At 27.3% G+C, this 13,623-nt stretch overlaps 1 protein-coding gene across 1 annotated transcript in view; it reads right to left on the reverse strand.

Moving 5' to 3' along the window:
* Positions 1-590: 590 nt before the first annotated feature.
* Positions 591-13,623, reverse strand: part of LOC106684901 (muscle-specific protein 20) — a 52,036-nt gene continuing 39,003 nt past the window's right edge. Inside the window, exons 2-5 of the mRNA XM_014427228.3 lie at positions 10,708-10,789; positions 9,874-10,003; positions 1,121-1,241; positions 591-923 (exon numbers count right to left, since the gene is read on the reverse strand). Coding sequence (XP_014282714.1) covers positions 732-923; positions 1,121-1,241; positions 9,874-10,003; positions 10,708-10,789 — 525 coding nt within the window. The 3' untranslated portion in view covers positions 591-731. The remainder of the gene's footprint in view (positions 924-1,120; positions 1,242-9,873; positions 10,004-10,707; positions 10,790-13,623) is intronic.

The following is a 13,623-nucleotide window of genomic DNA, read 5'->3' on the forward strand; positions in this document are numbered from 1 at the left end:
GGATTAATTCATACTAAAGCACAAATAATTTTATTTTTGTCTTTGTAAATTTCATTTTGTTAGTGAACACAGGGGTGGCTAAGGCATATTGGATGGATCTTTGTACCTAAATATATTTTTACGTCTTGGACCACAGAGTTCAAATTTTTTCTCTTTGAATTTCATGTCTATAAGTATACTTCTACTAAAAAGGTTATTATATTAAACAGATGCCAACCTCAAAACTCCTTGAAAGCTGAGAAAAACAAAACTTTCATTGATTTAGTTAAGAGTTTCTCTTCTAACTTATCCTGTATACTCGTTTTACTATATTTGAATGATTAAGCTGTCCTTACACAGGCAATATTACTGACAGTATTATTGAAGTGATAAAAATACTGAAAGTATTACTGAGCTTGTATTGTAGGTATTGATAGTGTGAAGTCTGTTATTTTCAGTGTTATGTTGCTCTTCACCAAATATGTACATACTACCATTCATCAAGAATACAACTCAGGCATTAAACTGTATATATTTTTAATTAGCAATACTTTACAAATGAACAAAAGTAAATTATTGGTTGCATATAAGGTTATGATTGCAGATAAGGCTAACATTTCAAAATGTTTTTATTTTAGTTATTGATCAGAATTTGTTTTTATCAAATCTTTATTATATATAATAAATAAATTACTATTATTTATATTAAATATACATTTTTTTGGGGGGAGGGTGAGGGTAGGTCAATAAATCTATTTTCCCAGTAAAATTTTGCGGGTAGCTCCAAAATTCTGCCCTGCTTGTGTTGCTCCCTTGTTCTGACCTGCCTGAAGCCCAATAACACATTCTCCTGCCCTCAGCTGTTCTTCTGTCCATTCCCTCTTGTTTTCTTCAGCTGGTTTAGGCCCCAGCCATGGTCCACGCCACTCTGGGTGCTTGTAGCACTTAAAAAAAAATAAACTCATTATTACTTTGTTAACCCATTTGGAATTATTTTCTTGGTATAATCTACATCAAAAGTAGAACTTGAGGTATTTGAATTGATTTCATGTGCTATCTTGTTGCTTTCACTCATATTCTATATGCACTTGTGTTATATTTTAATGAACTTGAATTTCTAATATTTGCAAAGCAAACTTACCGTTCTTCCAATTGCGAAAATAGTCATTGTCACTGTGGCAATATTCTTTTGTTCGAAGAGATCGACTGTTTGGAAGAGATCAACATCTGCCAATCCATATTTAATACAAGCTTTCTGAAACCTGGAATCATCAGAAAAATCACTTCACAATAACAATATTATTTTTCATCAGAGTAAATATATTTTAAAATTAATCCAAACAATAAGGTATGAAATTGGAATTAAAAGGCATCTAGGAAGGAATGCTGTATGGACCACTTTCGTAAACACTTAATTGAAAATTTCTGTTCAAAAAATATAGTTTAAATAAGGTGAATTTTGAAATATTTACTTTTTCAATTAAGAACATAATAATAAAGGTGCATGTTGTATTTATATGCAATAGAAAGAATATTTTCAGAAAACAAAATTCATCTTCCAGAAGTGACTCACAGCCACTGGCTGGATTGATTAGTGGAGTAAAAACATTAACTTCAATTAAATAGAATAATTTGATCGTAAATATTAGAAATTTGATTTTTTTTTTCCTCATTGGTCAACACACTTGGAGGTAATAAGAACAAAAAATAAAAAAAATCTGCTATTGTCTAATTATATAGTTATCAATCAACTATTTTGTATTACCCAATTCAATATTTTGTATAATCCCAAATTTGTTAGTACATTATTTCTTTTCAATTTTATGTTTCTCTAAATGATGGCTGTTATTTCTTATTGTTCTATTGCCCTGATGAAGATCTTAAGCTCAGGTCGAAACATCAGCATGAATAAATAATTTTTTGTTTATTTATGTTTTTTTCTAATCGCAACCCTCCCCCCCCCTGACCATCTTCTCCAATTATAAAATAAAAAGCATAAAACCTATCAAACAACAATTTTTTTTTTATCACCCAAAAAGATGACAAAAACTGATAGTGGTGGAATAGAAGGTGTCATAAGTCTTTTTAACACTTTCATTTCAGGTGACACCAATATATTATCACATGCAAACCAAATGCGTTGCTGGTGACAACATTTTGGTGTCATGTATCACCATATAATTAACTTTTTTTATATTTTTTAAATGGAGGAACTATGTTAAAGCCACATTTGGCATTTTGAATTCAAATTTTCGCCAGCCATGGACGTGGTTTTGGACATAAAAAGACCGGTTATATAGTAAAGTTTGAAATAAATTTGTGCAGACTGCATAGTGTTAAGATAGAATGAATTTGATTTTTAACTTAGATTTATAACATCTATAAAAAAAACCAAAAAAAAAAACCATATAAATCTCACCATTAACCTAAAAAATTATTAAGTATGACTTCAGTAATTTTAATAATTGCTTAGATTAATGGCCATTTCTCAAAACTGATATTTTATATATTTATATACACAAAAAGCTAATTTATATATTTATATTTTTTACAGTTAAAGAAAAACTGAATTTTTATATTTAAATTACATTTTTCATAGATATTATTCTATTGACTACTTGTCGAAATAATTTTAAAGGAAGTATTTTTTTCATTGGTGATTTACAATTAATTCTAATGTCATAACTTCTAATAACATAACTACCTGAAATAACATCAGTTTCAAAGTTATAGGAACTTTTATCAAAGATGAAATAATAAAATTTGAAATATTTCCTGAATAATAATTAATTATAAAAATTGTCAAATTCTATGTAACTTTGTTTCTGATTTTTTCATAAAAAATTATAACCACAATGCAGCTCTCGAAATTTTAACATTATAGTACAAGAGCCCAAGAGGAGAAAACAGGCAGTTATCTCACCCCAATTTTGATTACTTTAATGAAAACTATGTATAATTAATAGTCAAAATTGATAAGTCTGCCAAGTAAAGCTAGGGGGAATAAAAAATGGCGGCTGTTTCAAAGCAATAAAAAAAACTAATTTTTCATTTGGAGCTCTATATCTTAAAAAGTAGGAACAACACAAGAAAACCTAAGAGTATGTCATTTAAAGAAAAGTAAATTTGATAAAATATGACCCCTAATAGAGCTATTTATGTTTAATAGTTCTCGAGACATAGCTTGCTAAAAAGCTACTAACATTTCATAAAAATGTTATATGGGATGTACTAAAAGATTAGTAGTTAGTGAATTTATTTTGAAAAATTCATATCTCAAAAACCATATGACATAGGTGTCTATTAGCACTCAAATTAAAGCTAGTTTAATGAGCTATAATATAGTTTATGATGTTTATCTTCATAGGAGTAATAGTTTACATGAAATTAGCTAAAATAAACTGAATTATAGTTGTTCGGACAAATTTCCATTTGCCAAATTTATATTCATATGTAAATATCATGAAAACTACTACCCCTACGGAGATAAGTGTCATAAACTACTTTATAGTAAGTTAAATTTCCTTTATTTTGAGTGTTGGCAGACATATGTGCGTCTTATGGATCTAGAGATATATTTTTTCAAAAATCCAACATTTTATACGAACAACTAGAAATTAACCTTCTGTGAGTTTATTTTGTCAAATATCATAAAAAAGGCTACTCCTACAAAGATAAACATAATTAACTACTTTGTAGTAAATTTAACTAGCTTTAATTTGAGCACTAGCAGACATCAGTACGTCCAACGGTTTCTGAAATAAAGTTTTTCATAAATCAAATAAATAGTCCGCACAACTATAAATCAATTTATTTTAGCAAATAGCATGAAAATTACTATTCCTACGAAGGTAAAGGTCATAAACTTCTTTATAAACCATTAAACTAGCTTTCATTTGGGTGCTAATAGACATCTGTACGTCTTATAGTTCCTGAGATATAGATTTCTCAAAATAAATTTTCTAACTACTAATCTTTCAGTAGATTTTTATGAAATTTTGCTTTTTAAAAAGCTATATCTCGAGAACTATTGGACGTAAATAGTTCTTGTAGGGCTAATATTTCTGCAAATTTACTCTTCTTTAAATAATGTTCTCTTAGATTTTCTAGTGTTGGTAGTTTTTATGATATAGAGCTCCGAATGAAAAATCAATGGTTTGTTAAGGTTTTGAAACAGCTGGCATTTTTTAATCCCCCTACCAATACTTGGGAGACTCATCAATTTTGACTAGTAATTATACATAGTTTTTATTGACATAATCAAAAATTGGGATGAGATAACTGGCTTTTTTTCTTCCCTACTCTTGTACTATTAGTTTTAATAACTAATTCATGATAAAATTCTTAAAAAGGACAAATTTAACTGAGAATACCATGGAAGAAATGAAAAAGTTTAAAAAAAAAACCTGTTAACTTAATAAGAGGAGTTGCTAAATTCACTACTTCACTTTCATAAGAATTTAAGAAGATTAGAAAACAGAAAAAATGTTTATTATTCTTTTATAATCTTTAAAAACCAATATTCATACCATAAGGATTAAAAGGTATAGTTCATAATGGATGATTAAATTATATTATAACAAATATTAGAATATTTAGTTAATTTACTTCATTTCAAGTAATACTATCGTAAAGTAGCAGCAGTACCGAAATAATGTTATACTCAGAGAGTTTCCAGGAGATATGTTTTAAAGAAAAATAATATTACTGTTATTAACACCAAGAATTTTATGAATTCAACTCGTGAAAGAAATAGAAATAAGAAGATAATGCTGAAGTAACCCAAAATCAAAATCTTAAGGCAAAGGTTCTATTAACTGCCAACAGAGAGCAGCTCCTATTCCACTACATCAGTCAGGTATCCAGAAGATTAGGGGAATGATTGTGCTAGTTTTATTTTCTTAATTCAAGACTTGGGTTTTAAAGAAAATGAAAAGGAGTCAACGCATGCCAGTAATCCATAATAACGGTAATGTATATCATAATAACGGTAATGTATCTAATATATCAGACCAATATCATTCAAAGATATTTTTTTTATAAACGACTCACTGTTAATTATTTTATTTTCAACTGTTTTAACTCTCCACTTTTACTAAAATATCAGTTCAAATATTTCATTAAAAATCAAGGTATAAAAATTATCTTTGGTCATTATAAAAGCATAGGAAGAGCTGTGCTCTATTTTGAACTTGTCTAACTGTAATGATTGTAATAATCAATACATTGTAATATTTTATTAGTTGACAGTATAACTCTGTCTGTACTATCCGGGACGAAGATCTTGCCGGTAAAGCGGGAGAGCCGGTTAATCTGTGTACTCAGTATAAAAAAGAAAAACTCTATTATCCAATACATTCATAAATTAGGTAAAAATTAAAATTTAAAAAAACATTTAATTCATCGTTCATTAAACATACATATTATGGATGTTAATAAACGATGGATTGAAATTTATCAAACCAATTTAATAATACACAAAGTGGATATTTCTTTCGAAACATTATATGATAAAAGTGTTCCTAAAATAATTCAGTTTTCAATAGTAATCACTAAGTCGTTTATTTTGTTTCAATCTATCGAATTAATCTTTTCTTGGAACTTCATTTCTTTTCTCTTTTCCGTCTGTTAATAGCTTATTCACATTATATGTTCCACTTTCCTTTCATACGGTTTACGTTCCGTTAACATATTAAATGGAAATTAATGGTTGCGTTATTACTATAGGTCGAATTTTCGTGTAGTTGCTTGCTTTGTTTCCTCATTTCGAATTCAGCTAACAAAACTTCGAATCATGAAAAGGACGTTCGATAGATATTAGTTTTATATTGCACGAATTTCCACATTTTGAAAATTTTCTAAACGAAATTGCATTTTTGTTCATTTGTTTAAGTTTAAATATGTAATCATTGTATACATTTACAAAGTTGTCTGTGATTCAGAAAAAAAAAAAAAATCAAATAAATAATAATGTCTATAAACTAACAATTAATGTTCAGTTCGATGATTTATGATGCAAGCTTAATTATTCATTCCTATTGGGCTACTCGTAGTTTTATCCAGCCATTGCTGTGTTCTGGAGAAATGAAAAAAAAATTAAAACGTCTCATGACCTTTATTTAAGAAATCATTAGTTGAGGCTCGCTACAATATAATTATTTTTTTAAGGCTAAATTATATTTATAAAATAATAATTGTATTATCAGAATTGCAAGTTAAGCTTTGATGTTTATTGAAAATACTAAAATCCAGAAAATTAAATTTACGTAGTTATTTTATCCTTGATTTAATCAAATCGAAAATATGAAATTTCAAATTAAAATATTAAAGATCTAATAATGAAGAATTCTGATTCTAGTTGATTATTGCAGGATTTTAGTGTTTTCTACACAATTTTAAACATTTTGGATTTTTACATTTTTTTTACGGCACTTTTTCGGAGAGAATCCGGTCTCTAATTATAAATTTATTTTCGGTTCTCATAGAATTTCCATAATTAATTTACACTTTACAATATTTTATGTAGTAGTATGGAAGGAAAACGGAACTTATAATGTGAATCGATCTTAACCCGGTGTGCACGTGAGCAGATACCGGTAAATAGGATTCTACTTTAATAAAATTGTAAAGTATTCAACCACAGTATTGTTTTCATTCAGGTTAACTTATTAAATAAAATAATTTATATTAACATGGTGAAATATATTCGACAATTTTACATTTCGTCTTTACTATATTGTTCATTATTCTGTCCTTAAATATAAATTTTAATAATGGTTTAAGGGTTGTCCTTCAAGTTGAATAGAAACATAATCAGAATTTTATTATTTATTTAATTCTAATTATGTTAGTAATGTAACTGAATTGAATTAATGATGCACTTACAGGAGTTACTCAACATCGTGTAGCGTTTACAATTATGGAATAGGGCGGTGGAAGTTTCGGTAAATTATAAGTATTAAACAGTTGAGTCCTCTTAGAAAAAAAAAGTATTGGATATTTCTTCTTTAACTCCTGGTTTAGGCTGTGCTCCTGGTAAGTTTCCCCTAGGCTGCGGGAATATTTCCTCGCGAGGGGTGGCGATTGGGGGAAGGTGGTGTGGGTGGAATGGAGGGCGACAGCACGTCCATCAAATCTGACAGCCCAGCTGTCTGCAACCGGCGGTTTTGCTATCAGGGGCTCAGCATCCACAAGGAGCTTGGGCATTGTTTAGTTCTCGTTCCAACTCATAGGTAGCATGCTGCGGAACAGAGAAGGGGTAAAAAGTTACTTTTGAGTAACAGGTTACTATGTTACGGTTTTCAGGTGATAAAATTAACATTCAACGGTAATTTAAGCAAAGTTGGGCATTATTTTATATAAAAGATAAAATATATTTTCTGCATCTTGTATTTTTGGGTTCAAAATACTAAGTATAAAAAATATTTGTTAGTGTAAGAAATAGAATATAAAAAAGTATTTTGTGGAGTAAAATATTTCCCCCCTTCCTGGGAGGTGGCAGGGTAGGAAAGGGTCCAAAAACCCGATAAACATTACCCAATAACTCCTTTCCTCTCTTGCACCCCTCCCCTACTATTTTTTCGACTTCTGACTGTTTTTTATTATTAACTTTCATCTATAACTGTTAATTTTTTTATTTTTCTATTTCTCTGTTTAATCATCACAAGGAGTCCTCTCACCTCCAAATTTTTATAAATCAAATCCACATGGACACATAACACCAACAAGTATTTCACTGTACACCTTCAAGTACCAATGGTAGAAAAGTGTAGTAACCAATTCGAATTATGTAACTATACGTAATCCAACCGACTAATTTAATGTTTTTTTCTGTTTTAGAGGGTTTACTATGGTTTTTTTTTTATTTTGTATCGTTCATTTATTATTATTAAATATCAATCAAACTGATTCATCATATAAACAGAATTTTAAATAAATTATCACAAATTCTTCTAGAAGTTCTATAATGGAAAATTGATATTACTATGTTGGTCGGAGTAGAAATGAAAATATTTTGATAAAGGCTAAGAGAATAAGCCAAAACATTACAAAAATTGAAAATTTATGTAGATATAAAATAAAACAGTAATAAGTTTCTGTTATTATTATACAATTTTATATTTAAAAAAAAGGTCTGGTTATGATGTTCATGTTCTCATCAGAGTCATTTTGATTGATACAGTATAGTATTTTTGCTACAAGAAACTAAATACCTTACGAAACCTTGTTGACTTACGAAACAAATCAATATAGCTAAAAAAATTATAAATTATTAGGATAATTTTATAAATAATTGGTATGAATTTATGAATAAATTGACCTAAATTTTATATTTTATAAATTATTAGGATTATACTAAAAATATAGGTATATTATAAATATTTAAAATATATAGGTATATATAATATAATTTTATATTTATGTTGGTAATTATACAAAATTTTCAATTTGAAAAATATGAATTTTTTTGTCTCTGGTATAAAACCAGTTTTATTTTTCAAATCATTATAAAAAATACTATCTTTAGGCACTTTTTAAGTTTTATTTTCCCATCTTTAAGCTTTCCTGAGTGTTAAATCATTTGTTTCAGTATAGCTATTATAAAATAAAAGCATTATGGGAAATAGATAATTAGTCAATTTTTCATAAACTGTATGTTAAAATGTTCATAAAATGTAAGGTAACAATAAATTATCAAAGTTGTTGACTTAATATTAAGTTTTAATACATACCAGAAACAGATAATAAAAAAATTAAAATATGTTAATTGTACATTCACAAATAATGATTTGTCTATTAAAATTTCAATACCTTATGTTGCATTATATTATCTTTGAACATATTATTTAGAGTTTGTTTTCCAAAAGTATCCATATTCTATATAAGCTATTTCATTGAGTTGAAAGTTTTAACAACTATTAAAGACAAGAAGTTATTTAATATGAGAGATATATACTGTTAATGATTTCTGCTAATAATAACTTCCACTGACAAATTTATTTTGTTGTCTGGGTATTAATGTCGAAAATGTTTTGGATCTGTTATTGTCATGTTCAGAAAAGCACAAATTCTTACAAAGTAGACTGACATAGACTGGTCTGGGCCAAAAACCTGTACACATTATTTGTAAGGGTCATGAAGACTAATATTTATCCTTTGTCTTTATTCATTTTACCTCTGCTAGCCAAAAGCACTCAAATGAAAAGTTGAAAACTTATTATTATTACTGTTCTTAGGTCTCCCAAGTGGTTTCTTGCCAACAACGATGGGATTCATGGTTGTTTTAACACCTTGACAAGCTTCAAGCTACATCATAACATCCTTGCTATCATAAAGATAAGCTTTATAAAAAAAATTCACATTTCCTTTTACTTTTCATATTTTTAAGATATGATTCCTTCATGCACAACAATTTTTGTTCAAATCTTGCAATTTTTCTTGTTTCAAATGTAATAATATAATAGTCAATTTTTATTAATTTAAATAAAATTAATGTGTAAAAGTTCTTTTTATTTTATTATTTGTTTACACACAATAAAAACTCAAAACTTGCTATTAAACTCCAGTGGTATAAATGGAATAAACTTACATTAATGGAATCCTAATCAAGGTTAAAAAAATATACGTTTCATTTTCTTATATTTTCTTAAAAATATCCAATGAAAATAAAAAATGGTTGATGCTTCAAAGGAAGACCATATACAGATAACGAAAAATACCAATGAAGATTATGGCATAATCTCAGATCTCAGTAAATTCTGTGGTCACCCTTGCATCCAACCAAAACAACCTCTCATCTGAGAAGAGTGTTTTTAATACTCAGATTGTCATTTGATATTAGAGTGTTTTATTAAGATATACAAACAAGTATATTAAAAATAAATAAAAACTTACTGGTTAATATTGTCCATCATTTTGTAGTCCCCACCTGAGTAGTTAATTTTTTGTATGCAACCAGGCATCAATTGGTTCATTAGCTTACAGAGAATAACACCATCACGAAGAGCAAGTTCATATGATAAACCTAAAATATCATATATTAAGTAAACCATACAATTCAAGATGATATAATTCAATTTAAAATTGAATATTATTTTAATTGTATTAATATTGTATGTAAAATAAAACTATAAAAACAATTATTTTCTGGAAATAAATGCATAAGAAATATATATTCTTTATTTATTTCTATTCAATATTTTAGGATTCTTTTTCCATCTACAAGATTACATTACCTTTTTCAAAGTATCCTTATTATTTACATACATAAAATTATATTTCGTTGTATTTATAATTTGTCTTAATTTCATATGGAATCTTATTTTATTTAAATTATTTGCACTATCACTTAGCTATTGATTGTTTCTGAGTGTAGAAGGGATGTAATTAACAAAGAGACTAGGGAAAATGCACTGTTATCCTGAAAATAGGAGGAGGATTCTGAAATGTTGATGAAATATGAATAAAGAATAGAAACAATAAGAATAAAGAAAACATTTCACTAGTATTCATGCGTTAAGAATATAATTTTGTATAACAAACTTCTATAGTTTAAATGAATTTTAGAAAATAAAGTAAATCCAGATTAGACCTGAAGATAAATCAATCTGAGAAATATATATCAATTTTTATTGATCGTATACTGTGTCTCAACAAATGTCTCATTTATAGCACAGTATTTAAATAATTTAAATACATCCATATTTATTTATTTTTTGTTTTAATGACCTTGTGGGAACCGTTCTCCAATTATAGTTTCAATCCATTCTTGTGCCTCTGCTTCTTGAGCAGGATCACGTTTTCCAGCAACCTGAAACAAAATAAAGACATTTTGTAAAATTATATTTTTGAATTATTCGGTAAGTTAAATTATGTTTCTGCTATAAAGTTTTTGAATTTTTGGATAGTATTTGTTAAATTAACTTTTCAGTATCCCATTAATCCAGCTTCCAAGAACATAAATATGTCCACAGTATATTTGTTTTAACCATGAAATGCATTTCATCACTAACCATATTTCTTAATGAGATTCGATTATAAATAATTTTATATATTAATACAAACTTCACTTTGCAACTCCATTTCAACTATAATCAGATTAAAGAATCCTGTTTCCTGTTTTAAAGTGAAACAGAGAAATTCTCATTATAAATACTATATTAATTTTTAGTTTGAAATTTGACATTTTTTTGTATATCATTGCAGAGATTATTTCCAAAAATATTATAAAATGGAAGCTTTATTTTTGAATCCTATTTATTTAGTTGTGTATAAAGTTACTCAACTTGAGTAACATTTAAGAAAATTTAACATAAATTGCTAATTTTTTTTTTGGCTTTCACTTCTTCAACTTTTAGGGTTCCATCACAACATAAGTTTTTCTTTAATTGATATATTGTTATAGCTATCCCATATTTCTTAGAACCCCTCATTTTTATAAGCAAGTGAAATGTTTTTGATAAAAATCCAGAACTTAATTATCAATGTGTTAAAAGTACAAACTTTCGAGAAAATAAAGAATCTTTCACGATAGGGTAATAGAAAAGTTTAATTAATTTTTGTATGATAATGACACAAAAAAATCTGAACTGTTTTTAACTGCCTCTTAGAAATCTGTTTATTTTGGTATGTAGACAAACTGCAGTAGTATCATCATTATCCATCCAAATCGGAATCGGTACATTACTAGTTAGGTGAGAGAGCTGATTAATTCAGGTGTATATAAGAAAAACCTCAAATATCAACTTAGCTCATTTATTAGTTATAAATTAAAATGAAGTTAAATTTATTTGAATAATAAAGTCAGACTAAAAACACTTCAACAATATAGCTATTAATATTAATTTCATAATTATTTTATTACATTTAGATATTGCGCAAGCCATCTTTATATTTTTTTTATTATCTTATTCAAATTAGTTAACCTTTAACCAGTCTGATAATAAAATTAAAACAGCATTCACTGCACTTTATTAAATAAAAACATGCAAGAGTGTGACAATCCAACAACCTATAATATCTCTACTTAAAGAAGTTTTATTAATATAATTTTTTCAATTTCAACTTTTAATTTTTTTGGTGTGCACTATATTGTATATATTTAAAAAAGTACTTTAAGTGCAATTTTAATTTTGGTATGAGACTGGTTTAACGTTATCCAATTTGATTAAAATAGTAAAATACTTTTAAAAATACACACACAAGATGGCTTTCAAAGTGCTGAAATTTAGTAAAATAAATGTTAATTTTTACTCTCAATTTGAAAAATTTTTCTTCACCTAAAATAACAGTAAACCAATATTTATTATACTAATTAAAAATCCTTTGTAGAATTTCTTTAGATACAAGATTTGATTTAAGAGTACAAATTTTCAACAATTTTTTAACAATAGTTAAAAAATTAGTTATTTTGTTTTGTTTTATCTAAGTTATCAGGACATTATTTATTTATTTCCTTTTAAGCCCCGGTTAAGCGAGGTTCTCTTGTATATTTTTTTAGAAGATTTTTATCACACCTTCGTTGAGAAATTTAATAGAAATCAAAATAATTTTCTACTTTCTCTAAACTCAAATTATTTCTCAGGGCCACTTTTATTCTGGAAAAAACTTGAATTCTAAATTTACCGAGAGCAGATCACGCAGTCAACTCGACCTTTATCATAACTAATTATAGTAAAATGTATTTGTTGGATTCCATACCGTAACTTCCACTCCTGGAAGGTGAAAAAAATTATATTTTTCTTTCGGAAAACTTTTCCGATAACAGGTAAATGCAACAGAAGCCTTTTTATTATGCCCTAAGTTGGAAAATAAGCTTTATTTCAAAATTTAATTAATTAACTAAATTTGTTTACGTATACGTACAAGTGTTTGTTACCATTCTTATTAAAGCAAATTAAATGTAGTATTATGTAGTTCTTAAGGATTAACTTTGTAGAGTCCGTGATATTCTCCAAAATAAATTCAAAATATGTCAATTTTCCATCATTTGGAAAACATGTAGGATTTTGAAAATGTGTATCTCGGAAATATTATGCTTTTAGATGTCTATTAGTACTCAAATAGAAGATAATTAAATACACCATAATATATTTTATCATACCATAAGTTGATTATCTTCGTAGGAATAGCAATTTACATGTTATATGCCTTTGTAAATTCTCGTCATTTGGAAATGGGTGTTGGCTTTTGAAAAGCTATCTCGGGGACGATTAAGTGTAAAGAGATCATTTAGAATTAAATTTTAGCTGATTTACTCTGATTTAAAAAAAAAACGATTAATTCTTTTCGTGCAGTATGTAGCTTTAAAGATAAATTAATGAAAGTGTTGGATTTAAAAAAAAAAGTAAAATGAGACTAAATCAAGTGTGTATCATTACCATTATTTTATTTTGAATTTTTGAAGCAATTTTCCGTCACATGAAAAATGAATCATCACAAGTTTTCGGCTACCAGATCACATACTTCGTTTTTAGGAAGGGAAACACTAAAAAAAAAGGAACCAAAATCAAATATACACCGATCCAATAATTTTGTGCCATTTTTGGGCGAGCCGCATCCAAACCCGATAGATACAGGCTGCTAGACCATGTAACTACTACAAAATGTTTTATGAATCAAGTTTGTATCTTTCCACTTTAAATG

Source organism: Halyomorpha halys, unplaced genomic scaffold (assembly GCF_000696795.3).
Source record: "Halyomorpha halys isolate HHAL.00 unplaced genomic scaffold, Hhal_1.1 Scaffold627.1, whole genome shotgun sequence".
NCBI classification, from domain to species: domain Eukaryota; kingdom Metazoa; phylum Arthropoda; class Insecta; order Hemiptera; family Pentatomidae; genus Halyomorpha; species Halyomorpha halys.